The following is a 15,327-nucleotide window of genomic DNA, read 5'->3' as shown; positions in this document are numbered from 1 at the left end:
TCTTGGTTGAGATCCTTGCTTTTCATCATTTTGAATATTTCCTGCCAATCCCTTTTGACATGCAAAGTTTCTGTTGAGAAATTAGCTGTCAATTTTATGGGAGCTCTCTGATAAGTTACTAGTTGCCTTTCTCTTACTGCTTTTAAGGTTGTCTCTTTGTCTTTAACCTTTGCCATTTTAATTATAATGTGTTGGTGTGGACCTTTTGGATTCATCTTGTGTGAGACTCTCTGTGCTTCCTGGGCTTGTATGTCTATTTCCTTTGACAGGTTAGAAAAGTTTTCAGTCCTTATTTCTTCAAATAGGTTTTCAATCCCTTGCTTTCTCTCTTCTCCTTCTGGTACCACTATGATGCAAATGTTGTCACGCTTAATGTTGTTCCAGAGTTCTCTTAAACTATCCTCATTTTTTTGGATTCAAAAAAGAATCCAAATTTTTGGATTTTTTGGATTCAAAAAACCTTTTGCTGTTTTGATTGGGTGTTTTCTACTACCTTGTCTTCCAAATCGCTGATTCTATTCTCTGTTTCATCTAGTTTCCTGGTGATTTCTTTTAGTGCATTGTTTATTTCAGTTATTGTATTCTTCAATTCTGACTGGTTCTTTTTTATGGTTTCTATGTCATTTGTTATTCTTGCTATATCTCTGTTGTAGTTCTCACTAAGTTTCTTGAGCATCCTTACAACCAGTGTTTTGAACTCTGTCTCTGATAGGCTGCTTGCCTCCATGTCGTTTAGTTCTTTTTCTGGAAATTTCTCCTGTTCCTTCATTTGGGCTGTATTTCTTTGTTTCCTCATTTTGGCTGCCTCTCTGTGTTTGTTTCTATGCATTTGGTAGATCTGCTACATTTCCCAATCTTGCCAGTTGGCCTTATACAGTAAGTGCCCTTTGGAGCCCAGTGGCACAGTCTCCCTGATCATCTGCACCGTATGCTTCAGGAGAGTCCCTTGTGTGGGTTGTGAGTTCTTTCCTGTTATAGTTGAGCCTTGATTGCTATTGGCACGTCAGTGGGTAGGATTGTTCCTCAGGCTGACTGGCTATGGGGTTAAGCCATGTCCACAGCTTATGGGCTGCTGTGCAGGGGGCTTACTACACAAAGTGGGATTTGCCCCAGTGGGATCTGGTGCCATTGAGACCACCCTTTGGGTGGGCCACTTGTGGGGATAATTGGGTGGTGTTCTTCTGTGGTCTGAAGCCAACATCCAAGTATGTTGGTTTTGGGGCCTCTTGGGAAGAGCTCTGGTGCAGGCCCAGTTCAGCCACTGACTGTGATCAGTTGGGAATGACCTGGTAGGAGCTATAATGTGATCCACAGTTGGTCACTGCCTGTGGTGGCCATTGAGGTGTGTGGGAAAGGTCACAGTGTGAACCAAGGATGGCTGCAACCAGTACTGGGTCTGTGGTAGCTCTGCATAAAGCCAGGAGTCACCAAGGCCTGCTGCTGTTTGCTGGATCCCTTAAGGTTCAGTCACCGATAAAGCTTTGTACAGTATAGAGTTGGGTGTGGCAGGGTCTCATTGAGTCACCAGGGTGGAGCAAGTGGAGCTCACCAGACCAATTCAGATTGAGATTTGGTCATGAGTGTGGGGGAAGGCTCACCACAGGAAATATGATGCCTGCCTTCCCACTGCAGGGGAGGAGGACCCCAGCCAGAGAAAATGTCAACTATCTTCCAGCCCTCACCTGAAGCCAAATACCTCAGTCTGCCCTCCATATGCCTCCGAGGTCCCCCATGTCACTGTTCCTCTGCTAGAGCCCAGGGTAGGTGCCTGCAAGTGAGTTAGTGTGGGCTGTTTAAGAGACAATCTGGGTTTCCCACAGCCTTTTGTACCACTGAGACTGGAATCTCTACTGTTTTTCACAGCCAGATGTTGTGGGGGGTTCCTCTTCCTGGCACCAGCACTCCAGGCTGGGGGGCTTGGTATGGGGCTAGGGTCCCTTGTTTCTCCATGGAGAATCTGTGTCCAAGATATCCCTCCCAATTTTCATCCACCACACAGGGGTTTGGGGCCAGCCCATTTTGAGTCTCTGCCCCTTTTACCGTCTTGATGCAGCTTCTTCTTTATATCATTAGTTATAAAATTTCTGTTCAGCTGGATGTCAGATGGTTCTCCAGGTACATTGTTCTATAATTTAGATGTAATTTTGATGTGTTCATGGGATGGGGCAAGCACAGTATTTATCTACTCTGGCATCTTGGATTCCCTCCACAAAGAATAACTTCTGACTTCACATAATTTGTCCTTTCTTGTTCCTAATTTGTGTATTTGTTACCTTTCAAAACCTTTGAATGTTACGTAGTTTCTATTGTCTGCCACAATTGATTTCTTCTTTATTGTTTCTACTTTTTTGCCATTGTACATCCTTACAAAGCCTCCTCCTCCTCCCCTCTTCCTCCTCCTCCTCCTCCTCCTCCTCCTCCTCCTCCTCCTCCTCCTCCTTCTTCTTCTCCATCTACATTTGGTTGAGGCAAAACAGTCCTGGCTAAATTCTCACTATGTGATAAGCACTCTACCAGGAACAATGGGGAGATACACAAAGAGGGATAAATTTGGTCTTTACATGCAGGAAACCTGTGATCTAATGGGAAGGACTAGGTGAGTACTCATGAAAATACCGGCAGGTCTTGAAACAAAATGCTAAATCCTACAGACCACTAGTGGATGGACAACAAAGGGCGAGGGTTCCTTCACTCATGATCAAAACTAAAAGCAGCCAGTCAGGGTAAAGAAACCTCAAATATGTGTGCATATCAGAGATCTCATGTCAAGGAGGTGGCAGGCAGTAAACAGTTGAGAGATACACAATGTATCAATGTTAGGGGCTCCAGGTTTTATTGAGCCAAGGTCCAAGATGTCAGTGGGAGTCTGCATCAGGGTTCGAAGCCATGTATCCTATGTCATTGGACCCACTACCAGGAAAATATGCAGGATACTTATTGAAGTAACAGTGCCAGCCAGTGACTTGTTCACTTGGATGTGGTACTAAATAGCTCCCATGGCACCTACATATCCTCCCATCTTAGCACTCATGATACACATTGAATTGCTCTGTTTCAATGTATCTCACTCCATCAGATTATGAGCTCCAGAAAGTCATGAACTGAGTCTTATTCATCTTTATCTCCACAGTGCCTGAAATATACATAAGTGCTTTGTATTACTGAGTGGCCAAAAACACAGGATTTAGAGTCAGACAGATCTGCATTTGTTTGGCTTCATCACTTTCTTCCTGAGTAATTTACTTACTGTCTCTGGGCCTCAGTTTTCTCATCTGTAAAATAGTGAAGAAAATAATACCAATTTCTAGGATTTGTTGTGAAAGTGAAATGCGATGACAGATTTGGAAGTACTTAACAGAGTGCCTGTCACAGAATAAGCATTCGATTAGTGGTAGTTCTGATTGTCATTACATGATCATGGAATGCATGAATGGGGGCGGAGCAAGTGGGCTTAAGCAGGATGTTGGCTTATTTTGATGAAGTCAGAACCCAGGGCTGGGAACTGGCTTAATGGGAGCAATCCTGGCAATTCTCTAAGTTTCTTTCCCGCTTCTTGGCATCTCTTGGATGGTTGGGAGGTTGAGACACTGGGGATAATATTTATGCATCTCTTGCTTTGTGTAAGGCTTGTAATCATCTTGACTGGGGAATAGAGATTGACTAGGCCCCAGATGGGGCATGATGTTGTTAATATAAATATTTTTCACACATAACATATTATTCTCTGTACCCAGCAGGCCATTATTAGTTTGTCAGCACTATGCCTGTGGAAAGCCATTGCTGGCAGATTGAATGGGTAGCTTAGAATAATTAGAAGCTTTGAATACTTTCAAGATAAAGATTGGTATAAGAACATTTTGACTCTATGGTTTCTACTGGGGTTTCCCTGGTGTGCTGGACTACTTATCAAATGTAACTAGGAAAACTGAGAATTGGGGAGACTGCAGGGAACAGCATACTTTCCCAGGGATCCTTGTTTCTTTGTGCAGAAAATAAATAGAGACTGTCTCTCTATTGTGGATAAGCAACAGTGCATAGGGCACTACAAGGTGGGAAGGGTCCTGGGAACATGGCTTTACCAGCAGAACCTCAAGCCTATGGGAATCTATTGTTCTTGATTATGTTTTAAGTGGTGAGGACAGTTTTCCCCTCCTTGTTCTTTAGGGAGGCATGGTATTCTGGGCCACTACCAGTTTCTTGGTCTATTTTAAGCAAAAGTTCAATTTTTGTGGGTTCAAAGCAGTGAAGAACTGGTGTCCTTTTTTAAAAAACTAATGATGAAGAGAGAAACTTCTATGTACTGGTCAATCACAGACTCTATCCACAACGTGTTTCAGAAGATATTTTTCGTCTGCCTTGGCCTAGACCCCTGGTCCCCAAGTTGGGCTAGGAGAACTCTGCCTTTGAGGCTCTGACAAAAGGTGACATTTGTAGGGCTATCCGCTTGTTTACTTTTATTCAGAGGTGGGCATTCCATTTAGACATGTTCCCATAGTTACTCTACGGGATACAAGACTGTGATACAAGACTACCACATATGAAACGTGGAAAGACAATGGCACTCAATATTTATTTACTCTCTAGGGGCTGTGGTGCATACTATGAGCCTGGTATTTTGAGAAAAAGTAAATCCCTGGGGGCTAGAGATAATGGCCTAGATGTGAATTTTTTTCCCCTGCCAACATGGTATGATTGTCGTAAGATGATCAAATACCAATTAAATGATTCTGCTTTATCCATAGGTAACTTGTCTCCATGATTTCTTTGGTGATGATGATGTATTTATTGCCTGTGGTCCTGAAAAATTCCGCTATGCTCAGGATGACTTTTCTTTGGATGAAAATGGTAAGCACCACCACTGAATGTTATTGCTACAGTGTTCCCCCTCATTCTATCCCTTAGGATTTCCATGGGTTCATATGGCCTGCAGTACATCCATTCATGGTCATTTAAGGTCAAATATTGTTAGTCTTGTTCTTGTGTATTTGGATAAATTAGTCACTAAGTCAAAGGTGTCCAAACTGTGGCCCGCAGGCCAACTGTGGCCCACGATCCATTTTTTATTGGCCCGCAGCAAATTCCAAAAATATATTTAGTTTACTTAAATAAACCAGGTGAGGCAATACGTACTTCACTCGAGTGAGTGGCCCAACTGTTTGTGTATTTTACCGCATATGGCCCTTGGTGAAACACGTTGAAAAAACTTTGGACACCCCTGCGCTAAGTGAAAGGTTGATTGATAAACCAGATGCCCAGCCTCCAATCTCAATAAAACTCACTATCTACCCCCAATAGAGGCCATATTTCTTGAACTATATATTGTGTCACATGGGCTGACAGGCACAATCAGACCATGGGAAGGAACATTTAGAGTCAGAACTTGGATATTGTATGTATGTGTTTTTTCTAGTCAATATCCTCGGGCAATTTGGCCCATGTTGATGATTCTATTTTAGAAAGATTTTCCACCGAGCTCTCACTGCCAAAACTTTTCCCTTTTCCCACCTTCTGGTTTGCTGCCCCATTTCCCCTGCCTTTTAACTCAAGAATTCAGAAGGCTGTTAATCTGAGGAAGGAGGTGAAACATTTGCCCATCTGTCTTCGCTGAATCTAAGCTCCAGGTATAAGTTAATGGTGAATTAGCTCACACAACAACAGGGTTAGGATGTGATCCTGATGGAAAGACACATTCAATATATATTTCCCACATATGAAGAATACAGTGTGAGAAAAACAAACCGAGTTGTACTAATATAGACTTTACAAAAAACTCAAGTGAGAAAGACCATGAAAGAGGTGGCATTTCTTCTGTGTTCCCATTGAGAAGAGGCACATGACCATAAAATAGCTAAACAAATCCCAGGCTATGTCAAATTTCTTATACCTTCTACATCTCCATCTCTGGACAGTGATAACTGAAGTTCATCAACCAAAACAAGAAGTGAAAAGTAAAACAAACAAAAATTAGCTTTCTGCTTATCCCAGTTTCCTAAAAATCTCAACCTATCAGAAAATATCCCCTAATGTTTTTGGGTAAATGGTATTTCAATGTACCTTTATGTAGAAGATGACAAGGGGGTATTTAAAGAAAAAAGAAAATGACCTCTACCAAACAGTTCTGTTCTAATCTGAGCAGCACACGTTGGGAAAAAAATCCTGAAATATAGTGGAAAGAAAACTAGACTGGGACTCAGGAGACTTGGCTACTAGTTTTTGTTCTGCTATTTTCTTGCTTTTTGGCCCTAAGGAAGAGGCTTAAGCTCTTTGTATTCTTATCAGGAAAATTAGCATAATTATTCTTATATTGATAATATATTAGCACAATCAGTGCCCTAAATTGCCATAGTAGGAATGCTGTGTGACCTGCATAGAAAGGGTGCTGCAAACATGTCAGTCTGGGGTTGGAGCAATTAGCAGGAATATTTGACAGGCTTTGTTACACACTCTTGAGCTTTCTGTTCCATGAGTTCTAAGTGGTAGAGTCACTGCTGACTTGTTCATTCATTAAATCAGCATAGGGGTTATAATAACATACATTTAAAATTAAAAAGAACTTGGATTCTGGTCAAGATGACAGAGTAGGAAAACACTGTGCCTGCCTCCTCTCACGACCTTTCAAAATCAAACCCAAACAATAGAAAAACTGTCATGTGGGAACTCTGCTCCCACTCCCCACATAAGAATGCAGGATACGGTGAGACCAAAAAGGAACACCAACGGAGCCATGGATGGGGGTTCATACCATTATATTCTTGCTGGCGGCTGAGTTGGAGACACAGGGAATAGGATCTAAACGATCTGCAATCCACCGTCCGCTTCTCTGCCAACCAACTAACCCCCCAGCGTAGCCACAGCAGTTATATCAGTGGCTAATGGCTAATAGGTTACAACTGATGGCCAACTAGTCACAGCTGATGGCCATCTGTTACCCGAGCCAGCACCTTTCCACATAATGCCAAGAGCCTGGAAACTGCTCTCCTGGCTCTGTCCCCACACTCCACCTCCCCCAGGGTCTTGCCTCACAATCTACATGACAAGCGTCTTTAGTGATGGAGCCTGTGTCCTATTAGCCTATAGGTACCTATGGGCAAAAAGAAATAGTAGCCATAGGAACCAACAATGGCAAATCCCTTCCATCTGGGAGGATACATGCCAGCTTTTTGTCCTGGGAAAGGAGAGTCGCTGCCATTGTCACCTTTCCCAGTTTGTGGTACCAAACATTTATGGCAGTGCTTGGGGTCCCTTGCATAGTTTCAACATGTGACAGAACAGGGGATCCCATAATAGGCCATAGCGAGAGCACGTAGGTTCCCCTCAAAATCGTCCCGGCATCAGGACCTCCATATACCACAGTCACTTGCATTGGCCACTCGGCCACCACCCCTGGTATCACTTGCAAATCATGGGTCAAACCAGCCCCCCTTGGGGCTATCAGGCCCAACCACCCACAGTGGGGGCTTTTGACCTGCTACAGCCAAGTCCATTGCTGCCATTCCCGTTTTGAAGCATATGGGTGCTGGCAAAAAACTGTGTTCATTTCTGCCATAGCCTGGCTTTAACAGAATCTCACTTATAATAACCTGTAACTGAATGGGGGCAGCCGTTCGATGTAGCAGAGCTTGTATTGGTGTGGGCCCTCCCTTCCGTGGTCTCTCATTCAATATTGTCAAGATGTCCCATAGACGCGAGGCCCAGTCACACATCGTGGGAAGGTGTTTTGACACCCAGAGGCCTTGCATCAAAATTGTAGCGTTTAATCATGCCAGATGCTTGTGGGTTATACGGGGTATGAAACAACCATTGTACGCCCATACTGGCAGCCCAGTGCTGCACTTCTTGCCTGGTAAAATGAGTACCCCTGTCACTTTCAATTACTTGAGGGTGCCCATACAGGGTGCACAGCCGTGTAAGAGTGACCACTGTATGCCACTGATCCGCAGCCGGACAGGGCCAAGCAAACATTCACCCCATAGAAGTGTCCACTGCTGTGAATGCATACATAGCATTGTGGGCCTTAGGCAGGGGTCCAATGTAATCCACTTGCCAGCGAGTGAGGGGCACCCTCCCTCGCGTAATCTGCTGTGTCTCTCAGGGGAGCCTCCACCAATAGGGTCTGTCTTGGGCACAGATGGCACAATCATAACAGGCATCTGCAATCTCCTGCCATTTCAAAGGCAGACCCCAGTGTCTGCTCACCTGTCATGTGGTTTGGCTTCCAGCATTCTGCAATTTCCTATGCAGCCAATGGGCCACATCAGTGACAGGGGCCCGTTCTAACCATCAGACCCATGCTAGGGCATCTGCTTTATCATTATCTGGGGTCACTAAGGGGGAGTGACCTGTGGCATGCACTAGGGTCACCTCCTTTCCCTGCCCTAGGTCCCAGAGGTCCTGCCACATGGCTTGATCCCACAGTAGATGGTGTCCTACCAACAAGTTTTGGTGTTTCCATGTAGGGAGCCACAATGTTACACCGTGGAACACCGTCCAGCTGTCAGTACAAATAACTAGGGTCCCAGGCTCGTGGCTGATTATCATCCACACAGCCCACAGCTCAGCCCACTGGCTACTCTGGCCTGTCCCAGTGTTAAATAAAATGGTGTCTGTTTGGGCTGCACACCAATAGCAGTCCAAATGGTTGCAGTTTCCTGACTAGAACCGTCAGTATACCAGGCATCTTCAGGTACTGGGGGCTGTCCTTCTTTGTAGGGCGAGAGCTCCAAGTCCTCCCCCCTAGGCAGAGTGCTTGGCTCAGCCTGGGCTACAAGCTCCACAGGCCCCAGGACCTGTTGTAGTTCTGTGCTCAAAGGGCTTGAACTAAGGGTGCTACATTGCTCCAAGTAGGCACCCCACTTGGCAATGGTGGTGGTCTGTGCCACCCCCGTTTTGGGTCCCTGGGTCCATGTATAGACCCACCCCTGAACGGGATAGGTTATTTGAATCAATACCCGTGCCGTCCCTGTGATGGCTTCTGTGGCCACTAGGGCTGCATACACAGCAGTGAGCTGTTTCTCTATTAGAGAGTAGCAGACTTCCGCTCCTTCCCACAATTGGGACCAAAATCCCACTGGCGACCAGAGATACTCTTGCTGTTGCCAGAGGCCCCAACCATACCTTTCTTGGGTTACATGAACATCAAGTTCAAACGGGTGACCAGGGTTTATTACTTGCAGAGCTTGTGCCTGTGGCACTGCCCATTTTGTGGCAACAAAGCCTTGATCTACAGCCTCTGTCCAATCCCATGATGCCCCCTTTTTACCATGTTATACAAGGGCCTTGCCATTTGTGCTAAATGGGGTACAAATACTTGCCAATATCCCAGCAGAACCAAATACGTCTGCTGTTGGGGGATCTTGGTCAGCCAAGGAAATGCTTGTATCTTATCAATAATTGCCTCAGGTATGACCTTTGTCTTACCCGACCACACAGCACCCAAAAACTTGACAGATATGCCAGGACCTTGGATCTTTTCCTCATTCACTGCCCAGCTACATGACTTCAGGTGGTGGAGACGAGAAGGAGCTTCTTGCTCTAAATCTGAAAAAGAATCAGAAGTTAATAATATGTCATCAACATAGTGAAACAGGACCACAGAGGATGGGTGATCCCACTGTGCCATGTCCTGGGCTACAAACCCATGGCAGATAGTGGGGCTGTGCAAGTATCCTTGTGGCAGGACTTGAAAAGTGCACTGCCGCCCATCCCAAGTAAACGCAAACTGCCCTTGACACTCAGGTGCAATGTCAATGGAGAAAAAAGCACTGGCCAAGTCCACTACATAGTGACACATTCCCAGGCGGACAGTCAGACGATCCATCAAATTATGAGTTGAAGGCCTAGCAGCATAAAAGGTCGCATCACCTTATTTAACTCCTTATAGTCCATAGTCATTCGCCAGGTCCCATCTGGCTTCTTGACAGGCCATAGTGGGGAATTAAAGGGACTGTACGTCAGCCTCACAATATGTGCCTTCTCCAATTCCAAAATTGTATGACTAATCTCCTCCTGTCCTCCTGGCAGGTGGTACTGTCTCACTGTAACCACGTGCCAGGGCTGGTGCAACACTTGAGGAGGGTGATAAGCATGCCTACATGTCACTGCTTTCACCACCCAGATCTGGAGAGGGAACTCTCCAACCAGTGTCTGTAAACTGAGGCCATGTAGCACATGCACTCCTAGAATATATTCCGGGATGGGGGAGACAAACACCGTGTAGGTATGGAGGTGGAGGAAGCCTCCCTATATGCAGTGGAGGAAAGAGCTTTTACCATCACAGTCTTTCCCCTGTAAACACCAATGCAGATTACTGGTCCAGGGAACAGTTCTGGGTTCCTATAAATAAGACTGCAGTCTGTTCCAGTATCAACTAGGGCCAAAACACTCTGCACATTAGAAGGGGATCAATATATGGCCAGTTCCATGTGGGGCCTCCGGTCCCTGCTCGTCCCCTCTGACTGGGTACTTTGGTCCCCCCAAACAAGCTGAAAGGAGTCAGCCTCAAACGGCTGCATGAAGTCCTGGAGGGACATGGGTCGCACTTTCCCGGACTTCTACTTTAGGCTTCGCAGGAATTGCTCTTCCGGATGCAGCTGTTTCCAAAGTTCCAACAAGAGTGCATTGGATTGTTGGTCTATTGATCAACCCCTGCTGCCACGAGATCACACCACATCTGCGTGTGTGTTACTCTCTGAGGCCCACAGCCTCGCCCCCTTACTTTTGATTTGGGCTTCCAGGTCTTAGCTTCTCAGACCTTGTGTCTTAACTTCCCTCGCTGCCTGCTTTCAACATCCCCCAGGGTGGCCATGGTGGTGGTAACTTCATGGATCTGCTGCCCCACGTAAGGCGTAAGAATGGCAACGAAGGATCCAAAAGCACTTGCGGGGGCAGTATCCAAAATCAGATCCCTCATGCTAGTTGTAAAATGCTCATCATCGGGCCCCTACATATTAGGGTTGAACATAGCATGTCTCATACCCATTTCACAGATGATTTGAGTAAGTTCAGTATACGATTGCCATTTACTCACAGTGTCTGGCAGCTCGCCAGCCTCTCCCCATACTGTGTGTACCACAGCAGTGAGCCATTCCATTAGTGTGGTTACCCTGGTCTTGGACCAACCTATGGCAATTCTGTAACTTTTGTTACAGGTACGGATGCACTGCCATGGAGGCTAGCTTTTCCATTTCACCTGGGGAGCAGAGAGTACTGTCTGCCCCCTCATCCCATAAATGTAGCAACCAAGCCGAGATCAGCTCTCCAGGGCATTGTTGGTACCACTTCGTCAGTTCCTGCAACTCAGTGGGAGTGTAGGTTGTGAGTTCAGTCACTGCTGGGTTGCCAGCAGCAATGCTGGGAGGAATATCCAGCCCACAGGGCTGGCTGTACCCTTCACCTCCTCCAAGAACCGCTCAGCTAGAACCTGCAGGGCCCTCTCCACACTGGCCGGAGAGCCATCCATGTCCTTCCACCCCTACTTGGGGGTCCAACCCCTGAGAAGAGTGACTACTGTGTACCACACACTGTGGGGGCCACATGTCCTCCTGCCCATTGTCATACACCATTCCTACCTGTCTGGAATCCAGCTCACTGTGCCAGGTGTCTGATTGGGTAGAGGACTCAGTGTAAAATGTTCACAACTCTAGGAGCCCATGGCAGCAACATACCACCAAAAGGAAAATGACACTTGCTTTGGTCAATAGGGCGGTGTGCCGTCCAGATGCTTGAGAGGACCTCCAATTCACCGAGGGGGTCACGTTTCTTCGAAGCAGACCACATTTCCTATTCCCGGCTCTGCTTCTCATGGGCTTCCTGAGACTGAGTGTTCATATGCACAAACTGCTCCACCACCCTTTGGAGAGCTTTGGCCGACACCATACCCTGCTCGTGAAACTGAGCTTTCATACATATAAACTGCTTTATTACCCCTTTGAAAATTCTGGCCGGCACCATACCCTGCTCACTGCACCATATGTCATGCGGGGACTCTGCTCCCACTACCTGCATAAGAACACAGGATATGGTTAGGCCATAAAGGAACACCAACAGAGCAATGGATGGGGGGTTCATACCACTATATTGTCGCTGGCAGCTGGGTTGGAGACACAGGAAGCAGGATCCCCACGATCTGTAATTTGCTGTCTGCTTCTCCGCCAAACAACCAACCCCCCAGTGTAGCCACAGCAATTATATCAGTGGCTAATGGCTAACCAGTTACAACTGATGGCCAGCTAGTCACAGCTGATGGCCCTCTATTACCGAGCCAGTAACTTTCCACGTGAGGCCAAGAGCCTGGAAATTGCTCTCCTGGCTCTGTCACCACAACAATCATTGTTGAAAATTGCCTGAAGTCTAGCTGAACAGAAGTCCTATAACTAAGGATATACAGAAGAAGCCACGTTGAGACTGGAAGGATGGGATGATTCCCCCACCTATATGTGGCAGTTGAAAATCAGGAGGGATATCTTAGTGCCAGAGGTCCCCCTCAGGAGAGAGGTGTCCTATCCCAACACCAGGCTCTCCAGTCTGGGGATCCAGGGCCTGGAGAAGTCCCCACAGCTTCTGCCTCTGAAAACCAGTGGAGATTGTGGCTAAGTGAGACGAAAGGCTGCTGGAGTCATAGGCATTGCAATTGAAGTCCACACATGGACTTACTCACTGATGGACTCACTCACTCTGAGCTCCAGCCTTGGGACCACAGTTCAAAAGGTGCCAGGAACATACAGGGAGGAACTGAGTTGTCTGGCTTCAGGATGAGGCCTGCAGGGACAGCTTTCTCCCAGTAAGCAGTGCTGGCAGAAGCCACTGTTTCTTTCTTTAGCCCTCCCTGAACCTCTCATACAGATGCAGGCACGTGCCATATCTGAATCTCCATCAACCTGGTTAACACTTTCCCCTCCATGGTGTTTCCCTGAGACCCCATCACACCCAATTTGTGGACCAACACAAGACATGTTCAGAAGCTTTTCCATACCAATGGCCTGTCTTGGATTATTCTGTGGACTTTCCTAAAGCCTCTCAAAAGTTCACAACCCCTAAACAAGCAGCATCTGGCCTTGGCTTGCCCCATTCCTCTTGCTAAGCAGCCTCAACCCTGGCACTAGTGGCACCTGGCCTCAGTTTGCAGGTTAGCTTCTCCCACGCACCTGTAAACCCCCCAAAAGTGGAACCTATCTGCAGATCACTTTGTAGCTCATACCAAGTGGCCATGCACATGGCACAGGCAGCAGCAGACTTTGGCCCACACCAGAGTCCCTCCCAAGAGGTCCCAGAATCAAGATACCTGCTGGGACCACGCCAGACCACGCCAGAGCACCACTCAAACACCTTCACAAATGACAAGCCAAAGGGGCACTCTGCATAGGAACCAGAGCCCTGCTAAAGTAAATCCTGTACCATAGGATCAACACTTGCACAACAACTCTTCTGCTGTAGTCAAGGCCAGTACTCAGAACAAATCAGCCCAATGGTCAATTCCTCCCACTGATGTGAAAACAGCAACCAAGGTTCAACTACGATAGGCGGGCACACACAAGCCACACATGGGACACAAGTGTGGCACCTGCCTCAGGTGACCAAGGAGACTTTACCTCTGGGCCCCACAGAACACCTACCACATAAGGCTACTCTACTAAGACCATGAGAATAGCAGCTCTGCCTATTACATAGAAACAAACACATGGAGTAAGCCAAAATAGGGAGACAAAGAAATATGTCCCAAATTAAAGAAAAGAACAAAGCTCCAGAAAAAGAACTAAACAAGGACATCATAGAAATGTGGCATGAGGAGAGCCTCTTGAAATCTGCCCTGAAATTTACAACAAATTGGACTGTAATTCCACAAAAGACTCCCTGCACAGCAGACAGACAAGACTAAGAGACGTGCAACTGAAATCATCTAAAGATGAATAAATTGGGCAAGCGGGAAGAGGGGAAGCGGGAAGTGTAGAGACGCGGGCCGAGCAAGCGTAAGAATCAGACCTAGCTGGGAGATCCGAGCTCCCTGCATTCCAGACCTACCACAGTTGAAGGTGAGGGGAGAATTCAGACTTTTAGCTCTCCAATTATGGACAACAGTCCCGCCTGAGTGATCAGCATATAATATAGCTGAACCCAATGCTGACGGCAGAGACCTCGGAGGGAAGACTAAGGGGAAAAGGGTGAAAACGATAGTTTAAGTCCTCACTGTCAAGCAAAGGACGGAAGTCTTAGGCACAGAGCCTAGCCAACCTCTCCCACCCTCCCAGAGCTCGCCCCACCCCCTCCCTGCCCAGTGCTAGAAGTGGAATGGTAGCAGTGTCAGCTCAAAAGAACAGAATATTTGCAGTTCTGAGAACTGCGGTCCACAGCCATGGAATTGCAGCCCAACTAGTTCCTGTGGAGGGGAGGGAGCTCTGGGGGCTCTGCTGGTGGTCACCAACATTACTCAGAGCCACCTCTCATAGTCTATCCCAGCCCCACACCCACCTAACTGTGCAGATCCCTGCAGGGGTAAACAAACCAGTGAAACACACAGGCCCTGAATCTGGTACAGGAAGAGCTTTGCAACTTCAGAAGATCTCCACATTGCCCCACAGAGGCAGTGCCTTGTGACCCAGGTGACCTGTTTACAGAAGAAAAGCCTCCCTTCCACGGAATCCCCCCATTGTGTGAGAAGCCTGAATAGTGCAGAGAAAATATAACACTACAGCATGAGAGAGGATAAAAGGCTGCAGTCAGAGAAAACAACAAAACATATTACCAAAAAATGAGAGACCTTTTCTACCAATCTATTGCAGAACTCACTCCAGTAGATGACTAGGAAGACAAATAATAATTTGTGAATTGCCATGAATAACCAAGGTAACAACACAGCTCAGAAACAAAATGAAAAGTCTCCAGAAAATGAACTTAAAGACATGGAAATATGCAATTTAAATGACAGAGAATTCAAGATTGCAGTTCTGAAAAAACTGAATGAGATGCAAGAAAATACAGACAGGCAGTTTATTGAACTCAAAACACAATCAAAGAACAAAATGAACACTTCACCAAAGAAACTGAAATTAAAAAAAAAAAAGAACCAAATAGAATTTCTGGTGATTAAGAACTCACTAAAAGAAATGAAGAATGAAATAGCCAGCTAAGGTAATAATGCTGACCAGATGGAGGAAAGAATCAGTGACATCAAAGATAGAAATCTGGAAATGACACAGATGGAAGAAAGTAGAGACTTGAGAGTTAAAAGAAATGAAAGAACTCTACAAGAACTTTCTGACTACATCAGAAAGAGCAATATAAGAATAATGGGCATACCAGAAGGAGAAGAAAGGTAGAAGGGAACAGACAGCA

General features: G+C 46.3%; 1 protein-coding gene across 4 annotated transcripts in view; it reads left to right on the top strand.

The window, feature by feature from the left end:
* Positions 1–15,327, top strand: part of DCX (doublecortin) — a 197,548-nt gene that overhangs the window by 96,490 nt on the left and 85,731 nt on the right. For all 4 annotated transcript variants that reach the window (XM_074323613.2, XM_019719327.3, XM_074323612.2 and 1 more), the window contains exon 4: positions 4,743–4,845. In XM_074323613.2, coding sequence (XP_074179714.2) covers positions 4,743–4,845 — 103 coding nt within the window. The remainder of the gene's footprint in view (positions 1–4,742; positions 4,846–15,327) is intronic.

This window comes from Rhinolophus sinicus, chromosome 18 (assembly GCF_057876585.1).
Source record: "Rhinolophus sinicus isolate RSI-liver-muscle chromosome 18, RSI-T2T, whole genome shotgun sequence".
NCBI lineage: Eukaryota > Metazoa > Chordata > Mammalia > Chiroptera > Rhinolophidae > Rhinolophus > Rhinolophus sinicus.
Note: the sequence above shows the minus strand (reverse complement) of the source record. Positions and strands in the feature narration are given on the sequence as shown.